Source organism: Lepus europaeus, chromosome 16 (genome assembly GCF_033115175.1).
Source record: "Lepus europaeus isolate LE1 chromosome 16, mLepTim1.pri, whole genome shotgun sequence".
NCBI classification, from domain to species: Eukaryota; Metazoa; Chordata; class Mammalia; order Lagomorpha; family Leporidae; genus Lepus; species Lepus europaeus.
This window is the reverse complement of record NC_084842.1, coordinates 15,635,763-15,660,498: the sequence shown is the minus strand read 5'-3', so window position 1 is coordinate 15,660,498 and position 24,736 is coordinate 15,635,763. Positions and strand designations below refer to the sequence as shown.

The window sequence follows — 24,736 nt, the reverse complement described above, 5'->3', positions numbered from 1 at the left end:
GACGGCACGGCCCAGCCTGGGTCACCTATGTCAGCGACGAGGCTGCCCGGCTTCTGCTCCTGGAGGAACTGGCGGACGCGGGGCCAGGCTTTGCTTTGCAGGTCGCTGAAGTAAGGGGCGGTGCTCTCATACACGGCGTGCACGTGCTGCTTCTCCAGCTGGGTGGCTTCCTGATCCATCCTGGGGAAGACACGACCCACCAGGCAATAATACAGGTCAGAGGAGGCGCCAGAGGCAGCTGAAGGAGGGAATCTACAGCTGCAAAAGTTGTGCTAGCCTTCCACTTAGCAAAAGCGGTAATAAAGCCTTTGCTGTACCCTTAGCACAGTTGCCCCAAGACCAGTCGATGCAATAGTTTGTACCTGCACACGTTTCAAACGCACAGTATTTTGTCTTCAGGAAATAATGGTTTAGGGTGACAGAATCAATGTAATGCAAGACAAATTTTTAATTTTGGAAGCACAACCAAAATTCTTACCAAGTGTTTCACTTTGGATAAGATCATTCTATCTAATGCTAAATAGATTTTTATCTGTAACAGGTAACTCACCATTCCAATCCAACCATGAGGTCACACCAATTCTGTCCTAATATCTACCTTTCTCTACCTCTCTTCTGCTTCTGGTACAGTCAAGGGGCTCATTGGGGCAGGGGGCAGGTTACTTCAACAGTCTGCAAACAGGTTTTCTAGCCCTTCAATACTTTTCCCTCAAGTGTGTCCTGTTTTTCTGCAATAGAAATCTGACTGTGCTGCCTTCTATAGCACACTTCTTCAAAGACGTTTTGGAGTGCGTGCAGTCAAGTTCAGCTAGCTGTGGAAGGCACACAAGGCCCTTTCCAACTTTAGTCATTATGGACCTGCTCATAGCTCCTACAGAAAAATCCCAGCAAACTCCCAACAGAATTTATGTCTCATTTGTGAGATCTGACAAAACTTCCACCCAAATTGAAACAGCTTATATTGCACCCTCAACTGGAATATTCCAAGTAAACATATGGCAGGCTTTAACTGCCTCCACACAGGAAGACCCAAATACTGTGTGTGTGATTTGCTTTGAAATAAAAATCTCGGTAGATGTAAATCCATTTAAAATGTTCCTCCTCAAGGAATTTATAAGGCAATATAATTTAGAGAACCCTAGAACATTTGCATTTGCAAATGTTAAGGCTACTGACAAACTCCTTCCAGTTTGCATTTAAGAAACAGTTCCAAGTTGAAGCTACGAATTGTAGTATCGAAACAGCAACCCTTGTAGACTCTTCTCTAAGTTCTGAAAAGCATTCTTGAAGACTGCTAAGTTCTCCCCTAAATTGACTAGCCTCTATCATTTACAAGAAACCTTAAAGATAGCTATTTTTAAGTGTGTGAGCAAGATGAATCTCTTTTGCTTGTTCTGTTTCTTACGATGAAATTCAAATGCTTTGGAATAAATAACGGAGTGTGAAAATTGATCTGTAGAAGTAGAGGACCCACTATGACATTTCTGTGAAATCCTGGATCTCAATATCCTACAATATTTTTCATATGCATTTTTATGTATATAAACACATTCCTTGTGAATTTGGTAAGTGCGCTTAAGCTTATTAGACCAGTACTAACATAGGAGCATGGGATCCCAGGTTAAAGCAAAGGATATGGGACATGGTTTAGCCAGGCTTCCTAATCTCTTTGCTGGAATATGGGCCTGGAATTTTAAAGCTCAAATAAGGAATGTGCTTCTTCCATGTCTGCCACATGGGTCGCAGGGGTCCAGGAACTTGGGACATCTTTTGCTGCTTTCCCAGGCACATCAGCAGGGAGCAGGATTAGAAGTGGAGCAGCCAGGACTCAAACTGGTGCCCATGTGGGATGCCGGCATTGCAGGCTATGACATAACCTGCTTTGCCATGACACCAGCCCCCTTTCAAGGTCTTTGTGATAAAAGCATCCTTACAAAGACAGTCCAGAACAAAGGCTGACCCACATAGGCAGAAACAAGAGCAAAATGTGGCTCAATTCAATGAACCGGGTATGTGTATTTGTGTGTGTGTGTGAGTGTGCGTGTGTGTGTGTGTGTGTGGGGAGGGAGGGAGGGAGGGAGGGAGGGAGGAGAGGAAGAAGAACAAAAAAGCCAGGCATGTGAAGATGAGAGGACATAAGGAATATGCATGCCCTAAGGCTGAAACATGCTTGGTGACTGAAGTTGCCAGTAGCTATGTCTTGTTAGTGAGTTATGAGAAAAGGAAAAGTCATTTGAAAGACAGGGAGCCTTATAAAGTTGTGCACAGAAAATCAGTGGAACTAAATTCGGATGTTATTGTAAATGTAACAGGAAGAGGTTTAAAGTTATGTGTGTGTGTTGGGGGATGGGCAATAGGACTGGATTTACAACCTAAAAAAATCACGCTGGTTAGATAACTCCAAGTAGACTACAATAACTGCTGTTTTAGTTTTCCAATCAAACTCATCATTCCCCTCCTGATCGTCTGTATCTTGGCTTCCCTGAAAGGGCACGTGACCCAGGCCTGGCCAAGCGTGGTATCCCACGGCCCTGGTCACGGTCACCGATTCAGTGACAGCCAGGAATGGAAGGTGAGCCCCTCAGGCCCTTCCCTGCAATGGTTCAGTGTTGAGCTACACAAGCAGTAACCCAGCCTAGCATCTCAGAGCTGGAAAGATGTAATGGTGAGGCTGTCACTCAGCACGTTTCCTACCACATGGGAAAGGGCTGCCTGCAGACAGAAGGGAATGAAGCTGGGGTGGGCGTTGTGCTGCAGTGGGTTAAGCCCAAGCCTACTTGGGAGGCCCGCATTCCATATCGGAGCGCCGGTTCAATTCCCAGCTACGAGGTTTCTAATGCAGCTCTCTGCTAATGCACCTGGGAAACAATGAATGAATGAAGGCTCGAGTCCTTGGGTCCCTGGCACCTATGTAGGAGATCCAGATGAAGTTCCTGGCTCCTGGCTTTGGCCTTGTGCAACCCCAGCTGTTGAGGCTTTGCAGCGTGAACCAGACAGAGGCCCTCAGGGGGAAAGAGCCATGGCAGCATGGAGTCCTTGACCCAGCCTCTGAGGTTTTGCTTCCTGTTATTATGTGGGCAACTCCTTATCCTTTGCAACTCCCAGAGTTGGTAGCTTCCCCTAACCTTAAGCTTGTTGGGCTTTGACTTTCCCACCACAGAAGTCCTCTCTAATTCTGAAGTACGTCTTACACCCAGTGTTTTGGTTTTTGCTTCCTTTTATTTCTGGCCTTGATTTCTCAGAGGGCAGAAAAGAGGAGAGAAAGTGGTGAGAAATTAACAGGAGAGGTGAGTGGGCGTGTTCCCCATGAGGAAGGAACAAAGGAAAGCACATTAGCAATTCCTGCAGGGTCACCACAAAGGTTTGCTTTTTCTCTTCTGGGTGTGACTAGGATAGTGCTTCACCGACTTGAGTTTGGGCAAAGCCATGTGGCTTGTTGAGTATTAAACGTGCTCAGAGAAGCTGTACAGCTTTATGAGCCAGAGTGTGGCCTGCCAGTCCCCTTTCCTTGTTTCTGCTTGGAAACATTCCTGGACATGGAGGCATCAACCTACCTCCCGAGTACTCTAGATGGAGAGGCAGAGTGGGACACCTGCTGCTTTACTCCCCAAATGGCCACAATGGCTGGGGCTGGGCCAGGCAAAAGCCAGGATGACCAAATTCCATCTGAGTCTCCCACATTGGCAGGAGGGGTCCAAGTATTTGAGCCATATTCTGCTGCCTTCCTAGGCAAATGAGCAGGGATTGGAAGTGGAGCAGCCAGGACTTCAACTGGCACTCCTATGAGGGATACCAGCATTGCTAGAAGTGGCTTAACAAGCCACATCACAACGCTGGCCCCCAGGGAAGTTCTTTTAAAAAATATTCATTAAGATAGAATGACAATAGGCAGGAAAGAAGAACTAGAAAAAAGGAAAGCAAAGGAGAATTAAATATATAGTGAGTGGTTATCATGTGCTTCATATATATTAGTGCAAAAGAAGCAAAAAAAGGGGAGTGGCAAAAGAAAAAGATTTAAGGGCACTGATTTAATAGAGATAAAAAGGGAATGGAAAAAGGGGTAACATATATAATTCCATATAATTATTAATTTTAATCTATTGTTAGGGCTCGAAACCAGATCTATATCTCCCAAAATCAATTGTTCCTATATTTTATTATACCTTAATCAATTAGTTTAGACAAATTCTAACTACAACTACAATCTACTTGAACCTCTGTATTAAGTTGAAATCCAAAATAATAAAGTTGAGAAGGTTAAAAACTCTTGCTCATAGAATCTAGAATTGTATGAGTTTAACACCCTATGTTCATTTCCAGTGTGATGGGAAATGATTAAAAAGGAAAGTTCCAGGCAGCCCCTACTTGGATGTAAATATCACGTATCTTACAACGAATGCCTGAGAAACTGAAAATTTCATCATAGAACTCGGCTCAGAAGCACAGACATTTGAAAATATTCTCTGGTCATTTAAATTGCACTTAGAAGAAGCATCAGCTCCACCGGGGTTGGGTTTTAGCAATTCTTTATACTCTGTCCACTACTCACTATGCTGCCAACAAATTCCTCTTTCTTGCCTTAGTAAGAGTTCATCTTGCTGCTGGCAGCCAAAGGACTTTTATTATTACAGACTTGAATGGTTCTTCATGACCACAGTGTGCACCTCAGGGAAGCACTGTGGCCACCATAATTCCCAATGTGCGCACGCCAGAGGATGGAAGGCCTCTTGTTGGAGCCCTCTGGCAGGAGCATTACACTGGGCTGGCAATGCCATCTTAACACCCATGCTAGCCTGCAGGAAGATGCGAATTGTGGCAGTGCTGCCATCTTTGTCGCTTTTTGCTTGTGCAACCACAACCTAGTATCTGGGCAATTATTACAGCTTCTAGCTGGACTCCATCTCCCTGGCCTTGCCCTCATCCCTGCATCTGTCCCTGTAAGACGGCCATAACTCAGGGGTCAGCATCACTCCCTTCTGCACAAACAGCCACTTGTGGAGGCACAGCATGCCCTGTCATCAGAGGCGACGGCACAGATCACACGGCATTTGCGTCATTCCTCTCTGGCGGGCTATAGTGATATTCCCCCATGAGTCCGAGAAAAGCAGATTTGAATGCCAGTGCTCATTAACTTTCCTCTAATACCTCCTTGATAATATCCCCTCCATGGTAAAAATCCTTGCAGGGACCTCCACTGCCGACAGGATAAAGCTGGCATTCCCTGGTCTGCCACCAAACCCCTCCGTGCAGAAGCCCCAGTTTACCACCCCATCTGCTGACTGTCATCAGTTGAACCCTCAGCTTCAGCCAGAGAAGAACGCACTCACTTTTTCCCGAGTGGGTCTCGCGTGCAGCTCCTTCCTCAGGTCCTCGCTGTCTCTCACTGAAATGTTCTCCTGCCACCGTTTGCTTCCAAACTCTGGGCTGGTCTTGAAAGTCTAACACAGCTGCTTCCCCCTCCATAACAGTGTCCTGGATAACTGCAGAAAAAAAAAAGACCTCTCCCAGTATTTCTGCAGACTGCAAGCCCTCTTATCTCTATCACTCTATGGCCTTTCTCCAGATACTGTCTTGAACCCTCCAGTGTATATATTTCCAACTAGATTATAAGCTGTTGGAAGGTAGGGGCTGAATTTGATCTTCTTTCATATACCCAGATAGCTCTCTACTTAGGGAGGTTTAAGATTTTCCAACTTTTTTTTTTTTTTTTTTTTTTTTTGACAAGCAGAGTGGACAGTGAGAGAGAGAGACAGAGAGAAAGGTCTTCCTTTTGCCGTTGGTTCACCCTCCAATGGCCGCCGCGGTAGCGCGCTGCGGCCGGCGCACCGCGCTGATCCGATGGCAGGAGCCAGGTGCTTCCTCCTGGTCTCCCATGGGGTGCAGGGCCCAAGCACTTGGGCCATCCTCCACTGCACTCCCTGTCCACAGCAGAGAGCTGGCCTGGAAGAGGGGCAACCGGGACAGAATCCGGCTCCCTGACAGGGACTAGTACCCGGTGTGCCGGCGCCGCAAGGCGGAGGATTAGCCTACTGAGCCGCGGCGCCGACAGATTTTCCAACTTTTTGATGTGCAAAAGTGATGTGCATTCAGTGGAAACCATGCTTTGAATTTTGATCTTTTCCCAGGCGACCAATATGCGGTCTGCTCCTCTCTCCTGACACTGGGAAGGGGCATTGAATGTAGCTTCCGGTCAGTCCTGGGGTCACCAGGGGAAGCAGTGGCCCTTAAGTGTCCTGTGTTGCTGAGCTGCCATCTGTGGTACGTTAGGTGCATTCAGTGTATTTTTAAAAAGGATTTATTGGGGCCGGCACTGTGGCGTAGCGGGTAAAGCTGCCGCCCGCAGTGCCGGCATCCCATATGGGTGCCGGTTGGAGTCCCGGCTGCTCCACTTCTAATCCAGCTCTCTGCTATGGCCTGGGAAAGCATTAGAAGACGGCCCAAGTCCTTGGGCCCCTGCACCCATGTGGGAGACCTGGAATAAGCTCCTGGCTCCTGGCTTTGGATCAGCCAAGCTCCAGCCATTGCAGCCACCTTGGGGAGTGAACCAGAGGATGGAATACCTCTCTCTCCCTGCCTCTCCTCTCTCTAACTCTGACTTTCAAGTAAATAAATAAATCTTTTACAAAAAGATTTATTCATTTATTTGAAAGAGTTACACAGAGAGAGGGAGATACACACACACACACACACAGAGGGAGGGAGAGAGAGATCTTCCATCTGCTGGTTCACTGCCGGTGCCCCAGGTGGCAGCTTAACCCTGTATGCCACAACACTGGCATCTCAGTGCATTTTTGACTTAGAATGTTTTCAATTGACAATGAGCTTACGGGGACATAACTGCATTGTAAGTCAAGAAGTGTCTGTCTATGTCCTAGTGCTTCACAGAGTACTGAATACAGAGCATCGCTCGATAACTCATTACAGAACAAATGCATCAATGAGCTGCTTCTTTAGCTCCTTCTGCAAGACAATTCTTTACTGCAGACAAGCTGGTCCTCAGCTCTCTGGTCATAAATCACAAGGCTTCACGTGTGCTTACAGGCACTTTGGTGGAAGCAGAGTTCACACGTCCCACCTTCGTTTTGTGTTTTATGATTTCCTGCCCCAATAGAAGCCTGCTTTATTAATATATGCAATGAGGCATTTAACAGTCGCACTTTTATAACTAAAGAACTATAAATATTACAAATTATTCTTTCATAATAAGACATGGTATATGAAGAACACAGATAATATAAACCATTTAAAATTCCAAAGACAGGGGTTGATGCTGTGGTATAATAAGCTAAGCTTCGGCGCCAGCATCCTATATGGGTGCCAATCCACGTTCCAGCTGCTCCACTCCCGATCTAGCTCTCTGCTATGGCCTGGGAAAGCAGTGGAAGATAGCTCAAGTTCTTGGACTCCTGCAACCCTGTGGGAGACCCAGAAGAAGCTCTTGGCCTTGGTTCGGTGCAGCTCCAGCCATTGCAGCCATTTGAGGAGTAAGCCAGCAGATGGAAGATACCTCTCTTTCTGTCTCTCCTCTCTCTGTAACTCTGCTTCCCAAATAAATAAATAAATCTTAAAAAAATTTTTTCAAAGACATATTCACACTGTAATTCTAACGTGAAAACACAAGTTGCACAGGACATTTAAAAGACTTTACTTACAAAAATTATTTAATTATAAGATACATAACTTTAAAAATCTTTTTAATACACAGTACTTCATGTTCTTTTCAAGTACTGCAAGCTTTGTATCATAAAACTATCATTTAACTATATATTTAAGCAATAGAAAACACAAAAAATATGTTGATAGAATTTTTGCTTATCCTGTATAACTATTTTCAAACACTTCTTTCCCCACCTAGTATAGAAATCAACTCTCATTTTATACCATATCTTCTTAGATTTTAAATGACAGGGATTGGGGTTAGTTAGGTTTACTGCACGCGCGCTCTGTCAAGATGCCTCCTATTATTTGCATTGCAGTAACAGCTGAAAGCTACCAACCTGAGCCAGCTGGAGACTGCAGGGAAGCTCCTCATCTTTGTGAATCATGGCTGTCACCACCCTCCGAGGGCGACAGTTGTGACTCGTGCCTTTCCCTGTGTGCAATGTAAATGCAAAGTAGCAGGAGTGAAATGAAGCAGCAACGTCCGTCACGTGACACAGCACTGCGTGCGAGTCTCTGAAGGGAAGCCAGGGCCTGTTAGGAAGAAAACAAATCCTAATAACATTTTACGTAGCAAAAACATCAAGCCGGCCACAGCCCGGGCTGGCCTCTTGGCCTATGCACAGATTACCCAGAGGAGAACTGCTAACATATGGAGCGTGCCCAGCACTGTAAGAGCAGTTTAGAAATCAACTCTCAAGCTTCCTGTAAAACATACAGTTCCTTCCTCCCAAAATTAAATTGAATGATTCCATCTTATTCCTGAGAAAATTAGAAACACTGAGAGTCAACTCTGAATCTCGTGGCTTAATTAAAGGTTTCCTAACTCTTTCAGACATATTCCTCAGTTGTATGAAATCATTCCAGTATGCTTGGACTGCTCAATATCTGTGCATATTATTAGCTACTTCCACGTCACTTTGACAAGCACTCCCAGTTATTCTTAATTGTTCTTCTTTTTCTTCTTCATAGTAGAGTTTGTCATAACACCCATAAAGTCTCTTAAAGAAAAGCACCTTGCATACCAAAAAGCACCCTGTCATATAGAGGTCTTCAGGTACTGAATGAGATTTTAAGTGGGAGAAGCTGGGTGTGGCAGGAAAAGTCCATCCGTTGATGCCTCAGACCCTAACTGGCTGTCTGCACTAAGGTACTCACCCTGGATCACAGCTCAGTTATCTCCCTGGTCTCCGTTATGTTTTGCGTGCATACCACACTGCCACCAGTTGTACCTCTTACTACCCACAGTGGCAACCAGGACTGCATCGAGGGATACGTGTGGCCACTGGCACATTCCAGTTGCTCCTAGCCCTTCTCGAGCTTGGTCACTATTTAAGAATCACCCATCTCTCTGGGCTTTAGAATCTGCACCTACATTTTAACCCCAGGCACCTCTCTCCATCACAGGGAGGTATAGGATCTGTGCTACTGAGAGCTACAAAAGTTGGCGTTTTAGGAAGGGTATTTAAGAAAGATGCTGAAAGAACTACCAGTCAAAGCCTCTTGGGGCCAGCGCTGACGGACAGTGGGTAAAGCCGTTGTTACATGCAGCACCAGCATCCTATATTAGTGCCAGGTCCAGTCCTGACTGCTCTACTTCCAATACAGCTCTCCAGAAATGTGCCTGGGAAAGCAGAAGAAGATAGTCCAAGTCCTTGGGTCCCTGCACCCATGTGGGAGACCCAGATGAAGCTCCTGGCTCCTGGCTTCGTGCTGGCCCCACCCTGGCTGTTGCAGCCATTTGGAGAGTGAAATAGTGGGTGGAAGATCTCTGTCTCTGTCACTCTTTCAAATAAATAAATCTATCTTTAAATCAAGCCTCTTATCTTTCCTCATCAGTGTCAGAGTCCACTTTAATTACACAAGAGATGGCCTCTGTTTACTGAAGCCTGTACCAGGCCAGCAGCTAAAGATGCTCCACTTGGATTTACCTTCCAAGACCTCACCTGAGACCCCAGACTCCAGCTGACTTGGCTGTCCACGTGCCTTCCCTACGGGCAGTAGTGCTAAAGACATTCACCCTCTCAGGTAGCTGCTGGAGCCAAGGGTTCAAAGCCTTGGTAAGAATATCTCTTAGCTAATAAAGAGAATCTCAGGTAGTGTACAAGGCGTGTGTGAGCCACACAGTTGGCGGGGTGGACGTGGGAGGCTTTTCTATATGCCCAAATCACACTCCCAAACACCAACACATTTAAGCATCCTCCCTTAATTTTCCCTCTGTCTCAAATGTATGAATGCTGTTATCTTCTCCAATAAACTGGTGAGCACGGATAAAACAGGGAGGCATCTGTCTACAAAAAATTGAATGCTAATGAGTTCTTCTATTATATGAGTCACACAGCTCTGAGTATTCAGTGTTAAATGCATTCTTTTCTCCTTTTTGTTTTAAAGATTTATTTATTTATTTGAGAGGCATAGTGGCAGAGGAGGAGAGAGAGAGTGAGAAAAATGTATCACAGGGCATAACCCAAGTGGCCCCAGTAGCCAGGTCTGGACCAGACACACACATGAGTATTAGTTATTTACTATTGGTCAGGCCTATTGCAAGCATTCGATATATACCGACTCACTGAATCTATATGAAATAGAAACTATTGTTTCTCACCTCTTACAACAGGAAAAAGGAGGCACTGAGACATAGGTGATGTTCCTGAGGTTATACAGCTTGTAAGTGGCAGTCACGATCGGAACCCAATCGTTTGACTCTAGAGGTCACATTCCTTATTACACAGTTGTTGGGGTGGTGAGAAGGGGAGGCAGGTGGTGAAACAGAGACTGGAAGCTTAGGTAGGAGTGAGATCGCAAAGGGCCTAGTTAGTAAGTTAAGGAGTCTGGGTTTTATCCTGAACATAATAAGGAACCACTGAATGACTTCAACAAGGTAAGTGATGAATTTTGACTGGGTTTCAGAAATCTCCTCTGGGAAGAGTGTCGACTAGGGATTCCTGCAGGAGTCCACAATGAAGACAGAGAAGAACTCGGGCAGACACGGGGGATGAAAATTGCTCAAAAGCAGGTACACACTAGAGACACTAAGGACATGGAACTGCATGGATTGAGCGTGGTGACTAACGAAGAACTCAGGCAAACAGCAGACTGCAGGTGGAGGTGCGATAATGAGGGGCTGAGATAGCAGGATGTACCCCTACCATCCCGTAATACAGTAGAAGGGAGGATATGAAAGATAAACAAAAGGCCACTCTGGTAAGCAAACCCTGCCCTTGGAATGCATGTGAACACATCGAAGAAGTTCACTGAAAATTTATGCACCTGCTGGAGGCAGCATATAAAAAGGACTAGATATTGGCAACTGACTGTTATCGTGTGGGCTGTTCATATGTATTCCTTAAATTTTGTGTAATTAATTACAATATTTTCCAGATGGGAGCCACATCCCTTATGATCTCTTCCTCTTTGTTTGGTATTGCGATTTGCAGTGCTCAGTAAGAATCTACTGCACAGGGGCCGGCACTGAGGCGTGGTGGGTAAAGCCGCCTCCTGCAATGCCAGCATCCTATGTGGGCACCGGTTCAAGTCCTGGCTGCTCCTCTTCCGATCCAGCTCTCTGCTGTGATGGCCTTAGAAGATGGCCCAAATCTTTGGGCCCCTGCACCCGCATGGGAGACCCAAGAGAAGATCCTGGCTCCTGGCTTTGGATCAGTGCAGCTCCAGCTGTTGCTGCCATCTGGGGAGTAAACCAGCGGATGGAAGATCTCTCTCTCTCTCTCTCTCTCTCTCTCTCTCTCTCTCTGCTTCTGAAACTCTGCCTTTCAAATAAATAGATAAATAAATCTTTTTTTTTTTTTTTTGTAAAGAACCTATTGCACAAAGAGGTAGTGAAAGAAAAAGGAGGTGGAAAGAGCTGGTCCTGGATATCTGGGGCTGTGGCTACGCATCAAGGGGGAAGCAAGCGATGGAGAAGTTTCGTTTTGGTTCTGTGGTGTCTGAAGGACAGCAAAGTAAGGTGGGTATGAAGCTTGGGGGAGCGGATTGTATGAAAGATCATTTACAAATCATCCTTATCCTTGGACTTGGCATTGACAGCCATGGGAGTAAATTAAATCCAAGGTCTTATGCACAGCAAGGAAAGGAATATGACCAGAACACCATGGGTCAGCACTATTTAACCCCTGGAACGTAAGCCATCGAGGAAAGGCTGGTCACATGCTGTTAGAGCTCTCCATAATTACATTTAGTGCAAGAAATAGTCATTCAGCTCCAGGTCTCAGTCACTCTGGTAGCTACTCTCTAGCAGGCACAGGCTAAGACAAGACCAACACAGAAGAGCTGACGTACAATGCAGGCAGTGAGCACATGGCTGTGTGAGGGAAGAGCAGGCACCCCCGTCTTTGTCATTTGGATGGCGCTCTGACTCCGATTCCTCCTACAACAGAGACCAGAGAAGCAGCCACACTGCTACTCCCGCTCTACACAGAACTCCTCAATGACACACCGGAGAGAGTACAGTGGATGTGGCGGTGAAAGCAACCACTGGTGTTTCTAACTGAAATTCCACAAACAAAGCAAACCCAGGGACTTTCAGGTTACCCTGGGAGAACATGCGCCTCCCTGTACTCTCAACAAGGTCTAGAAAGATAGCCAGGAGGAAATATGTGTTGGAAAACTGCGGACAACATGAAGGAATTCATCCTAGGGGAACAAGATCAACTATTCCCTAGGAATACTTTGTTTTTCTTGCAAATGTTCAAGGATGATGTGTCTAAGCGGAATTCATTTGAGAGCAAGATATTATCTTTAAAATCGCGATGAGGGGAATGAACGGGATCAGTGAGAGGGTGTGTGGCGGGCAGGGTGGTTACAGGGAGGGACATGCGGAACTCAGGGAAGCAGAGCTGGCAGCAGGATGCTGATCGCGAGATCCGTCATCCAGGTTGTTTGTTCCTCCACAGGCACTGCCGAGGCCGAGCTCCTTGTATCTGCATTACAATCCATTTTGATTTTGTAGATTAGAGGATGCCAGAAAAGACCAAGAAATAAAAAATGAGATTTAAGGAAAATGAAAATAGAGCAGCCGGCTTCCCCCAGGCATCTGGTGTCAAGTTGACAAAACTGTCGGTCCGTGTTCAGATAAAATAATAGGATACTGGGATGGAGGCTCGAAGGAGGTTCTGATGTGACAAGAGGAGAGGCAGAGCATTTATTACCCATCTGCTTTCTTCCAGAAGAGACTGGGAAGGGTGGAGACAGAGCCCACCGTCATTTCATGGGCAAAAGGCTGTTTTGATGAAGACCGGGTAATCAAGCATAAAGCTATAAATCCTCCAATGATTTCCTAATAATGGAATTAAAAAGCAAAGGTGAGGATGAATTACACATTACTGTGTTTCAAAATATATATTTATAATACAATTAACCCCAAAACAGGCACTCATGGGGTTATTACCAAAAAAAAAAAAAAAAAAAAAAAAAAAAAAAGAGAGGGAGAAAGAAAATCTGATCTTTTATTTTACTGATATTATATAACTACATAGATGTGTGAACAATTTTACCCCCACACAAGGAGCTATGATTACAAACTAAAGAGTCCTTTAAAATCGAATAAAATTCAGCTTTATAAAAAAGTCACTATGTATCTTTAATTTTCTCATTTTACTATAGGTTGATGAAAAATTCATCAGAAATCAATATGGAATAAAGAATTGAATTTTGGCAAATAGGTTAGTGCAATGGTCTCCAACCCACCGTGCTCTCACAGAAGTGTTTCTTGAAATCCACTCTCCCGTTATCATCCTGGTGTTCACCCTCACTCTCCAGCACTAAGGACAAAGTCCAGATCCTGGGCTTGTCATGTAAGCCCTACTCCAGCTGACCCCAGTCCATCCTGCAGCCTCTTCCCTTCCCATGTTCTGTCCCCAAGCAATGCTCTCTGCTCTGCCATTGCTACTCTAATGCTCACTCTTGTTCCCGTGTGACAAGAACTTTGTACCAGAATGTACATCCATCCACCCATTGCTTCTTTCATGGAGAAACTCTTGCTGGGATGAAAAGAAAAGCAATCAGCCTAGTGACTGAATTATTTACATTCTGGTGCAAGCTCCTTACCTAGTACTCCTGGTCTACTTCCAGACTCACAATTCTCCGAATGCTTTGGACATTCCACGTCTTCATGCTTTTTGCTCATCTGTTCCCACTGTGCCTAGAATTTCCTTTGTCCATGCAACCTCTCTGGAGATTCAGCTTGTGTCAGGTTGTCTATGAAGCCATTCCTGTTCCCCAGAGGTGATCTGTCACCTGTGTCTCTCCATGTCAAACAGACACACTTTGGTACGAGCACTGTGGTGGCCACTGCTCACTTTATCTTGGATAACACCTAATGGTATATTATTTTGGGGACAACCTTGTAGTGTGTAGCACTGGTGGGATGCAGGGCCTTACCTCTCCCCATGGATGCTGAAGGAGGGGTATATTCTCCTGTTTCCATCCCCTGGTGGGATGGTACTGTGGGTTGAATGGCAGCCCCCAACAAGACATCTCCATGTCTTCTGGAATTTATGAATGTTTGGAAAAAGGGTGAAATGTTTTGGATGTTACTATTTGTTACACTAAATTCATGCTGACATTTCTTTGTCAGTATAGCAGTGGCGTTAGAATGTGGGGCCTTGGGGTCTGCTCCACTTCTGATCCAGCTCTCTGCTATGGCCTGGGAAAGCAGTGAAAGATAGCTCATATCCTTAGGCCCCTGCACACATGTGGGAGACCCAGAAGAAGCTCCTGACTCCTGGCTTTGGATTGGCCCAGCTCTGGCCATTGCAGCCGTTTGGGAAGTGAACCAACAGATGGAAGACCTTTCTGTCTGTCTCTCCCTTTCTCTGTCTATAACTCTACTTCCCAAATAAATCAATAAAATATTTAAAAAAGAATGTGGGGTCTTTGGGAGATGTTTGGGTCATAGGGCCACTGCCGTCATGAATAGATGGGTTAATGTCTTTCAAGAGAGACTGGGCAGGTTTAACTAGGGATCGTGAGATGAGATCATCCTGAGTCAGTGGGGCTCTATACCCACTGTCAAGTGTCCTGATAACAGAGAACTAGAAAATGCACAGGACAATATGAGAGGCAGAGACTGGAGTCACCAGAAACAGAAAGAGGCAAGGAAGGACTTTCCTCTAGGGCCTCTGAAGGCAGCACTGTCCTGCTGACAACTTGATCTGGGAGATCTGGTCTCCAAAGCAGCTGAGAATAAACCTCTATTGTTCTAGGCCACGTGGCTTGTGGAAATTATTACACCAATGCAGGGAAACAAATGTAGAGGCTCTGGTCACATGACCTAGATGCAGTCAGTCAGGAGCTCTCATGCTGAACTCTGAAGCCTGGGTGAGACATTCCAAGGCAAGGAACCGTGGTGGTGCCCAGGGCAACAGGAGCCCATGCAATGGCCAGATGACTCCTGCTAACAAGGGGTCCTTGGTCTCCTCAGACTCTCTTGCTTCCTGCCTTTTCGGCAGCCTAGTTTCTCTTGATGCCATGCAGTTCCCCCAGTGGATTCCAGAAAAATTTCTTCCTGTTTATGACATCCAGAATTAATTTCTGTTGGTTACAATTCAAAATTTGATTAAATTAAAAAATATTGGCAGTCTTCGTGCTCTAATGTGATCAGAGGAATATGAAGATTCTGAGAAGCATCATCAATATTCCAGAGAGGAAATCTGACAGTCAGTGGCATACAGTGGCAAAGGCTAATTCAATGAATCGCCCCTGGTTGCTGGAATTAGATGTCCAAATAGGGCAAGGCTTTAGGCATCGCCACTCTTCTTGCCAGAGAAAAGTATGAAGGGCATGAGGAATTCAAGGTGATAATGCATTTGAGTAGTGTTTAGAAAGAGAAAAATAAACTCAAACTGCTTATTTCTTAACACACAAATTTGATTCTCTTATCTCTCAAAGCAGTGGGCCTAAGGCAGCTGAAAATAAACTCGTAGTTAGAACCAACAGGTTGACAAATTCCTTGAACTCATAGCCTTACCAAGCATTTGCTGTGAGAGGGCACTGACTGGGAGAAGAACTGGACTCTGAGGATAGAAATGCCAATTTATGGACACAGCACCTCTTCCAGGGCCTGCTAAGGACAATCCTTGCAGGTCCTATAATTCCCCCACCAGACGGAGTTTCTTTCGAAAGACAGGCAGTTCAGCCCTCCCACACCACCACGTTCCCGCCACCTCCTACTGTCCCCAAATCTATAACAAGTCATTTTCCTACATGCTCCAGAAAGACAATTAGGAAGCAAACCCAGAAGGCTTACGACACCAAAATCATAATTATAGATGGCTGAATTTAGAAGGCAAAGATCTGGTTTAAGTATCCACACATATGGATTCTGAGGGTGACTCACAGAGAAATGTAATTTTAGATTGTACCAAGTTTATCAATATGGGTATACTTATGGGAGACTCTGGATTCTGGGCAACTGCAGATGGTTCTAGAAACTTGCTCATCTGGTACATCAAACTCTAGACTTGGGGTGGCCTGAGCAGAGGCAAGACGCCACACATCTCTTGGTCCAAGATCAGATAAGGTATGGCAAGGTGGTCTGCTTTGTGGCATCCAGTGGCTATTGGGTGGGGTGGTTGCTGAACAGAAACACAGTCTAGGGACGCATCATATTGATAGAGTCCTCAGAACTGCTCTCAATGGCCAAGGTGACTGTCTTCCCCTAATCCTCAGTGCTTGTCCCTTTGGGGCCATAAACAAAGTGACTATGGTGGCAAGGATGACAACTGCCTATGTGCTCAGTAACAGGGTCCCCTGCTGTCCAGGCTGATCTTGTTACCTCTGCGCTCAGTGCTCAGTTGGCCAGCAGCAATAACAAATCCTGAGCCCCTGACAATACACGGTGCTTCAAGGGCACTGCTGCTTGGCTGACAGCAGGTTGATTGTCTCAGGGAGGCAACCACAGGAAGTTAATTCAATGGAGTAGACACTCATCCGGATTTTCATTTTCACTGTTGGCCTACCATGCTTCTATTAGCAACACCATCTGCTGGCAACACTGCCAGGAGGCTCTTTAAGGAAGCTTCCCGGCCTTGCAGCTTCCATCTGGGTTTGACCAATGAGAAGCATAAGCAGGCAAAGAAGGAGGCCAAGTTACTTATTTCTCAATGAGGGGCCTGTGCCTAACAATGGCTTTGTCCCTCACCTGAAGGTCACAGCTCCTGCTAGGCAGCCCGCCCCTAGGGTTAAAGTTCTTGCCAAGATCTGGTACTCAGCCTTTTTCCCTGACCCTTTCAAGTCTAGGGACAGACATGGCTTCCGGTCATGGCCAAGCCCAGGTGCTTCACCACCCCTTGTGACTTTCCCTTAACCTTGCCAGCACCCCGAAAGCAGACCTTTCACAAAACTCTCTTCAGTGACACCTTGTGAATATACCACATCTGATATATTAATGCAGCTAACAGCATCTCACACAACATTGCTTCTGTTTCTCACAGCGAAGAAACAAAGTCTAAACGATGCCCAGTCACTGGCCGTGTTCTATGTCCAGTTCTACACCTGCACACCTCTGGCATTTAATAGTGGCCTCCGAGGTTCCACGTCCACCCTCCCCAAATCATGACCATCACTGCAACGCGCCCAGCCCTGGGGACCGCGGCTCTGATTCACGTTCACGGCCTGCACCGTCCCCAGATTTACATACAGAACTGCCAGGCCCGGTGAGCAGGATTTCTCAGCAAATTTATGCCCCTGGAAACCTATCCCGAGGGTCTCATTCTGCTGCCCTTGAAGGACACTTGGGCAGGGCCACAGGTGATTCGTTAGAGAATAAAGTGATGCATTCATGATACACCCTCAGTTCTGAAAATATTTCTTATCATCAAACCAAGGCTCCAGATTTCATCCTCACTTGAAATTGACCCCCAGCTTGGGCTGTGGTCACCAGGAAGCCGGCAGTGGAGCAAGCGGAGCACAGTGGTCTCTTCTCTTGGCGTTCCTGGCACCCCAGCTCCAGCTTTTGCTCAGCTCTTCCAGTGCTGCGGTGGCTGGCAGGGTGGGGGTGGGGTTGCGGCTGGCACAGGGGGAATCAGGAAGAGTATTTTTGACAGGTGCTGGTGTGAGCTGATGTCACAGCTGTCTGGGCATGAAGCATTTTTATGGTCCTTCTGGAATGTTCTGTTGGTTTTCTGCAGACCCTCATGGCTAAGGACCCCTCCTGGACAGTTTCCTGCCAGGGTGATAGACTGCCCTGCTGGCAGCTTAAGCCAGTTCTCAGCAGCTGCTGGTCCAACCTCACCCCTCCACATTTTTTCACCTTTTCCCACTTTTTCACCTGCACATTGTTTATGGCATCTGGGCCAACATCATCTGTCTTGCGTGGCCCTCATCTGGCCCAAGGAAGCCACATGGATCCATCTTCAGTTGAGAGTTCCAACATTTGCCAAGCAATGTCCCCTCTCTGCTGTCTTGGGTTGCTTCTACCAGCCTTTAGTCTTCTCAGGCATAAGCTTGACCTCAGATCACTACATCCTCTCAACCACAGGGGGCACATACCCAGCTTTCTGTGTGGTGCTCTTGGAGGCCTTGCCACATGACTTAAAGATGGGGAGACCCCTCCTCCCTTCTCCCAAGATGTCGCACGTGTCCTGGCAGAGGAATGGTACTGGGTGGGGGAGAGGGGCTCCAATTGAAAAGGAAACAAAGTTGCTAAGCCTTCCCTCCACAAGGCCGGCACTAAGCCTTTGCTCGAGTTTGCCGCACTTCTGCATCCCAGTGACTCAGCGTTTCCAACAATCCAAGATGGCCCCCGGGGGAGGTACCTAGCCTGACAGGAGACTTCCGTATTCGTGGACAGTATGTGTCCTCAGCTGTGATAGGCCCTTGAGGGTGTGCCTGGCTCATGTCCTGCCTTACCTTTCAGCTGGTTGGCTCGATTCCCCTGTGCCCTGGACAGCCCCCTTTCTGCGTCTATAAAAGCTCTTCCCCTCCCAATAAAGTCAACCCCCGGCTGCACCCTGGGGGTTGACTGATTTCCCGACTCTGGTGTGGTTCCTTTGCTGCCGACAGTCATCATCCCGCTCGGCCCCTGAGCCCCCCAGGCTGGCCCTGAGGAGCTCTATCGGACCTGCTGCTCCATGACAAGCAGCAGAATGGGGCATCCATGGCATGTCCCCAAACCCTCCTAAATAAATCGATTTCCCAGAGTTCAAGTCCTTCACCATGGGTGTTGGGCTAAAGGTCACAAAACCAGATTTCCTCTAATTCAGCCTTGAAAATGAATGAAGTTCTGACACAAGTTATAAACATGGATAAGCCTGGAAGATCCTTTGTTAGGTGAAATAAAACAGACAACCAAAGGACAAATACTATGATTTGTCTTAGGTGATGTTCCCAAATTCTTAGAGACAGGTAGTGGAAGGATATTCTTAGAGACAGGAAGTGGAAGATAGTTGCTAGGATAGTTGATAGTTCCACTAGCAGGGATGTGGAGTATGTTCATCAGTTTTCCATTGCTTTAATGAAATACCTGAAGAAAGCTAACTTTATAAAGTAAAGAGGTTTATTTTGATTTTGGTTCTGGAGGTTCACAGTCCAAGATCAGGTGGGCCCATTGGTTCAGCCTGTGGAAAGGTAATACAGGGCAGCAGGTGGCCAGAGTGTGTGTCCATGTCTAAGTGGTCTCTCACTAAGCCACCAGGATTCAGTCATAGGGGCTGCACCCAAATGACCCAATCCGATTCAATCCCCTCCTAACAGCCCTACCTCTAAACACCATCATCAGATTAAGTTCCGCCCTCTGAGTACCACCAGCTTCAGGCTTTGGGGCTCAAACCCCTGTGTTCAGGAAGACTGATACTGAAACCACAGCAGGGAGTTCATGTTTACTAGGTCTAGAGTTTCATCTTGAAAAGATGCAGAAGTTCTGAAGACTGATGTGGTGGCTGCACAACAATTAATGTACCTCATGCCTTGAAATGATTAAAATGGTCAATTTTGTGGTATGCATGTTTTACCTCAATTAAAAAGTTAATTGTAGACACTTCCCCAAGTCTGGCTTAGGTTAGTCTACCAAACGTTAAAACCATGAGACGAATGGCCAGCTCATTCACAGGAGACTGAGCTTGCTATCAAGTTCCTGGCTCCTCCCTCTCCCTGCTGCTTTGCGGTGCGGGGGTGGGGCTCTATAAACAACACTGCTTCTTTGCCAAGTGGCTCTGCTCTCAGGGGATACCAAGGGAGCCCAGAAGGCCGGAGGAGGGGGAAGAGACCTGCTCCTCTCTGTTTACTTCCTGTTCCTGCCAGAGTTGCCCAGCAACAGCCCTTCCCTGGCAGCAACATTCTCCAGTAGCAGAAGGTTCTAGTCCAGTTTGCTCTGCTCTCCCTGAACCAGCCTTTCTGCAGACACCCAACAGACACTGTGTCAGGCAAGCAAGGCCCCGGCTAAGACCCCTGTGCCCAAGTCCTCAGGGTCCCTCTGCAAGGCTCCTAAAGCAGCAGCAGCAGCTTTTCCAGAGCTCCCCTGCTTGGAGGTCTGGGTCCCACCTTTGGGGCACCTCCTCCAAGTTTATGGGTTCCTCTAAGATCTGCTCTTTTCTGGGTTCCCCCAACACAGGGGGTCAGCTGCTTCCTGCAGTAGCTCTTGCTGTGTGTGCTGCCTCCTTTGTTCCTTTTTGCATTTTCTGTCCTCTAAGATGTGTGAGACCAATTTCTTATGTTAGATTTTCTCTCTTAACAGAACCAGGGTGCTTTCTGTGTTCCTGACAGGACCCTAATACTACTGTATTTTTGCACCACTATGAACCAAATGAAAACAAAAAAGAGCTCCATTTCAGCACCCTGCTCCAGTTATTTACTGCCCATCTCTCCCCATTAGTTTGTAAACATCATGAAGTATATATATACATATATATATATATATATATATATATATATATATATACACATACAGGTTCAATGATAGATAGCTACCACTTGGAACACAGCCTGGCTCACAACAGTTATCTAATCCTATTCACCAGATAAATGAATAGGAAATACTTCATTTAACCTTAAATACATAATAATTTTAGTCACAAAATATGCTTATAATATATAAAAATTATAAGCACATGCAGTTAGGAAGATAAGTAGCCAAACTTTGCAAAATTCCCTTTACTGAAATTTTCTAGCAATATTCATTTTCTCCACCCCAACTTTATTGTTTTATTCATTTCCGTCTGTGGAATTTCTCCCTACTTTTCTCATACATTAGAGCATGTTATCCATAGGATACTCATTAAGTCAATAAGATACTTTTTTAATAATAACCATACCTTTGATATTATACCAAGAGGCTAGAATGACAAGTCCATTTTAAATCCAGCTAATACAAGATTTAAAAATTGAAAGAGCAATATAATATGAAACTTCAACAGTAAAACTCAGAAGATTTGGGTATGATAAGAAAATATTGCCCTGGGAGAAGAGGACCTACATCAGAGGGTGAGATATGTCCTTCTCTGGCAACATGACCTTGGACAAGACAGTGAGCTTCTCTTAGATATCTGTTACTTCCTCTCAGAAAAAGTATAGGCAATTTCTAAAGTATACTTCCTCTTTTTGTGTATTTGAGAGACAGAAACAGAGATCTTCCATCTGCTAGATCTCTCCCCAAATGCTTATAATAGCTGCGACTGGGTCAGCCTACAGCCAGGAGCCCAGAATTCCATTTGGGTTTCCCACTTGGGTTGCAGAGATCCCACCACTTGGGCCATCAGGGACTGCATTAGTAGGAAGCTGGAACCAGGAACAAGAACCAGAACTGGGACTTGAACCCAGGCACATGGATATGGGACGCGAGCATCCCAACAAGTAGCTTAACCACTAAGGCCAAACACCAACCCCAGTTCCTCCTCTAAGACTCGAGTTCTGTACACAAAAATGTGCTTTAACATCATCCAAGACAACAGAACTTTCACACATCTATAGGATTCCTTCCTATCACAGTCCCCAAACACCTTACCCCCTGGGAACTGAGGGGCCAGGGAAGTGTGAGGCAACTGAAAGTAAGAGCAGTCCTTGGTGCCAGGTCCAACTTCTACTTCCAAATGAAATCATAAATTTCCACGCTAATACTTTTTAAATCTGGTTGGGAGAATATTAACATTGACAGTTGCATTAACCGTCCAACTCACTGGAATATTTTGCAAATCGAAAGGTCAGGGAATCCAATTCATCTTTCACTGTCATATAAATCTGTAACACAGCCCAGAAGGCACCTGCTTGAGATCTGAAGGCGGAGCAGAAGAAATTCGGCTTCCAACGCCAGGTGAAGACCGTGAACTGGGATCACGGTGTAATAGGAAGTGGACTCTGAGTGCCATCCACACTGCCTCTTTATTTGTTAGGAGAATACACCACAATGGGGGATATACTACAGTATAAAAGTTGGCCAGATGCCCCTTTAGAAATGAAGAGTGAGAACAGAGGGAATGCAAGTGTGCATAAAACAACTGATCTCAGAATCCAAAGCTCAAGGACACTGAAAGAACACACTGGTTTGTTTAATCCTACCAGATGACTACAAAAGTTGACAGAGTAAATCTTGTTTTTTTCCTTTTCCGAGTTTTGTTCACAGAAGTAAAATACAGCTTGCAGATACCTGGAAAAAATTCAGGTAGTAATGGAGCTATTGCCAGGAAAGATCGAAAGGGAAAGCAATGTTCAGCCTGAGAGAGGGAGCCTGAGACGGTCTCGTGTGTGTGTGTGTGTGTGCACATATGTATTTATTTATAAACAACACAAAAACATGGCTAGGTGGATTCACAAGCCTATGTAGGCAGCACTTTCTCTGCCCTACAATGTAGCTGGCTTCCCCATTCGCTCTGAGTGCACCTGTCTCCTCTAGCTTCTCTACTCTGATCTGTTGCATTTAGTCTGCTTAAAATAAATCAGGCGACTAAGTCTCTTGGCATCCTATCTAAACCATGCAGAAGAAGACTTTCAGGTCACCTGAAGGGCGCATGGTGGTGACATCTGTACTGATCACTCGCAGGCTGCTTTGGTTCTTGACCTGGGATCGGGAAGCTGGGGAGGGTTGGCTGCCCTGCAACCTTTTGCTAAGTCCTTGGGCACTGGTCCTCTGAGCCTTCTGATTTTAACCAGAGCTCCCTGATGCCACTTCATGGCTGTGTGTTCACTTCCATGCTAGTTCTGCCTCATTTAAGCTGAGCCCCTTAATATCTTGGATCTTAGCGTTGTCTTCATGTCTAAGCAACCCGCACATGCTTAACACCCCTGACAACTAGTGCAGTGGTGCTGTCTGAATGCTTCCATCACTTAGCCGTTCAATTCTGAATAAGTGACACAATTATGAAAGCTGCACAGAAGTAGGAAATACGCCGGTTGAAAGAACGGTCTCATTGGCAGGCAGTCGCATTGTATTTTGTAAGAATGTGTTTGACATTTTAAGCTTTCCTGTGGCTGCACTTCTCCTAGCAGCAGGAGTTATTAAGTCTGTGCCCAGAATAAACCAGACTGTTTTGGAAAGTTTCATTTTTCAGCTTTCATACTCCATTTTATGACTGTGTTTGCTTCTTCAGGGATATGAAGACACAGTCTATTATTTCAAATTTCAAATTACACAGTTTTTAACCTTCTATACATTCCATCATAATTGACTCCAAAAACAAACACAAAAACCAAATTAAACACCAACGGAGAGTTCTAATTCTCAATTAAAAATTAAATAAGACAAACATTCAACCTAAAGATACTGGGGCAGGATGGAAATATTTCTTGCGAATGACTATACAGTGTTTCATGGAAGCTAGGGTGGTCACATGTACCATTATTTTACTGGCTGCCAAGGAAGCTGATGATAGGCCATCAGCCATCAGATGTACCCCAAAGTCAAAGAGTGGAAATGTACAATGTTTATAAAAAGATGACATTCGATTTTTGAAAGTCAGTTCTAAAATAATGGAGATTATATGAGAATTTTTAATGGTGTTAGTGTTTTAAATTTTCGTTAGACATCAAATGCTTGTTTATGACCTCTCAAATTGTTAGAAAATGAGAAGTTACATATCTCACACATGAGAAAAGCAGAAGAAAGAATAGGCAAACAGATTTAAAAACAAAGCTGAGGCTTTGAGAATCAACGAGTAGAGAAACCACGAAACTAGTTTCTTAGGGATCCAGGACTAGAATCTGAGTGTCCTGATTCCACTGCCCAGAGAACCCCCGCATCTCACTGCCGTCTAACAGAAAACAGGAGTTACTCCAGCTTCAAAGAGCTTCAAAGAAAGTAGTTGCTGTCCAGAGTATTCAATGAGCTATTTAAATGTTTCAGTGACTACTGTTTACCTGTAATCAAAATGTTTAAAATATGCCCTTTTCCCTTCATTTCAAAATTATTCAAGTATTCTTCAAATTACTGTCCTGTTGCATGAATCAAAAGACACAGAACACTGGGAATAATTCAAAACCCAGAACCATGTGGTTAAAAGTTTGCAACTTGACAAGGCACTCCTGGCCTGCAGCGCAGTCTTGGTCTGAAGCTGATCTGCTTTTAGCCCATGAGTGGTGGGTTTTCCAGTACCTTCTGCCCTTCAAGGCTCATTTCCTTTCTATCACGGTATGCTCTACACAAAGCCATCCAATTATGCCAGAATGGATCATCTTAATGAGAATAAAAAGCTTCTGTGTGCACATACTGCCAATACGTTTCAAAGGGCCTACATCTTAACAAGCAGAAAAACGATAGACAAATGATCCGATAAAGACCATAATGTACTTTGAAAAAAATCTTTAAAAATGTGTAGCTCAACCTTCTGCCTAGGGGTTTCTACATATGCTGCCCACATACGAACGCATCTATATAGCTTTTTTAGGGTGATGGCGTATGGTCTAGCCCAGTTCCCCACGGCTATGCAGTAACCAGAGTATTTTTTGCTAGCAAAACAGGAAGAGTTTGGTCTGCTTTTCTGCCGCTTCAATGCAAAGCCTCAAGAGGTTCCTGCACAGGAGAGCCAGAATGGGGACTCCAGTCACGGTGTGCAGCAGGAAGAAGTCACAGTAGACTAGAAGGACTTCCAGAGGAATGGACTTGCAGCTCTGGGATTTGCATTTTCACAGACTTCAG

At 45.5% G+C, this 24,736-nt stretch overlaps 1 protein-coding gene across 3 annotated transcripts in view; it reads right to left on the bottom strand.

Moving 5' to 3' along the window:
- TRMT9B (tRNA methyltransferase 9B (putative)) overlaps positions 1-24,736 on the bottom strand; it is a 53,341-nt gene that overhangs the window by 16,509 nt on the left and 12,096 nt on the right. For 2 of the 3 annotated variants that reach the window (XM_062213559.1, XM_062213560.1), the window contains exons 1-2: positions 5,328-5,417; positions 26-180 (exon numbers count right to left, since the gene is read on the bottom strand). In XM_062213559.1, the coding sequence (XP_062069543.1) occupies positions 26-179 (154 nt within the window). In that variant the 5' untranslated portion in view covers position 180; positions 5,328-5,417. Of the gene's footprint in view, positions 1-25; positions 181-5,327; positions 5,481-7,997; positions 8,194-24,736 lie in introns of those variants that run through there. The other variant, XM_062213561.1, reaches the window with a different exon arrangement.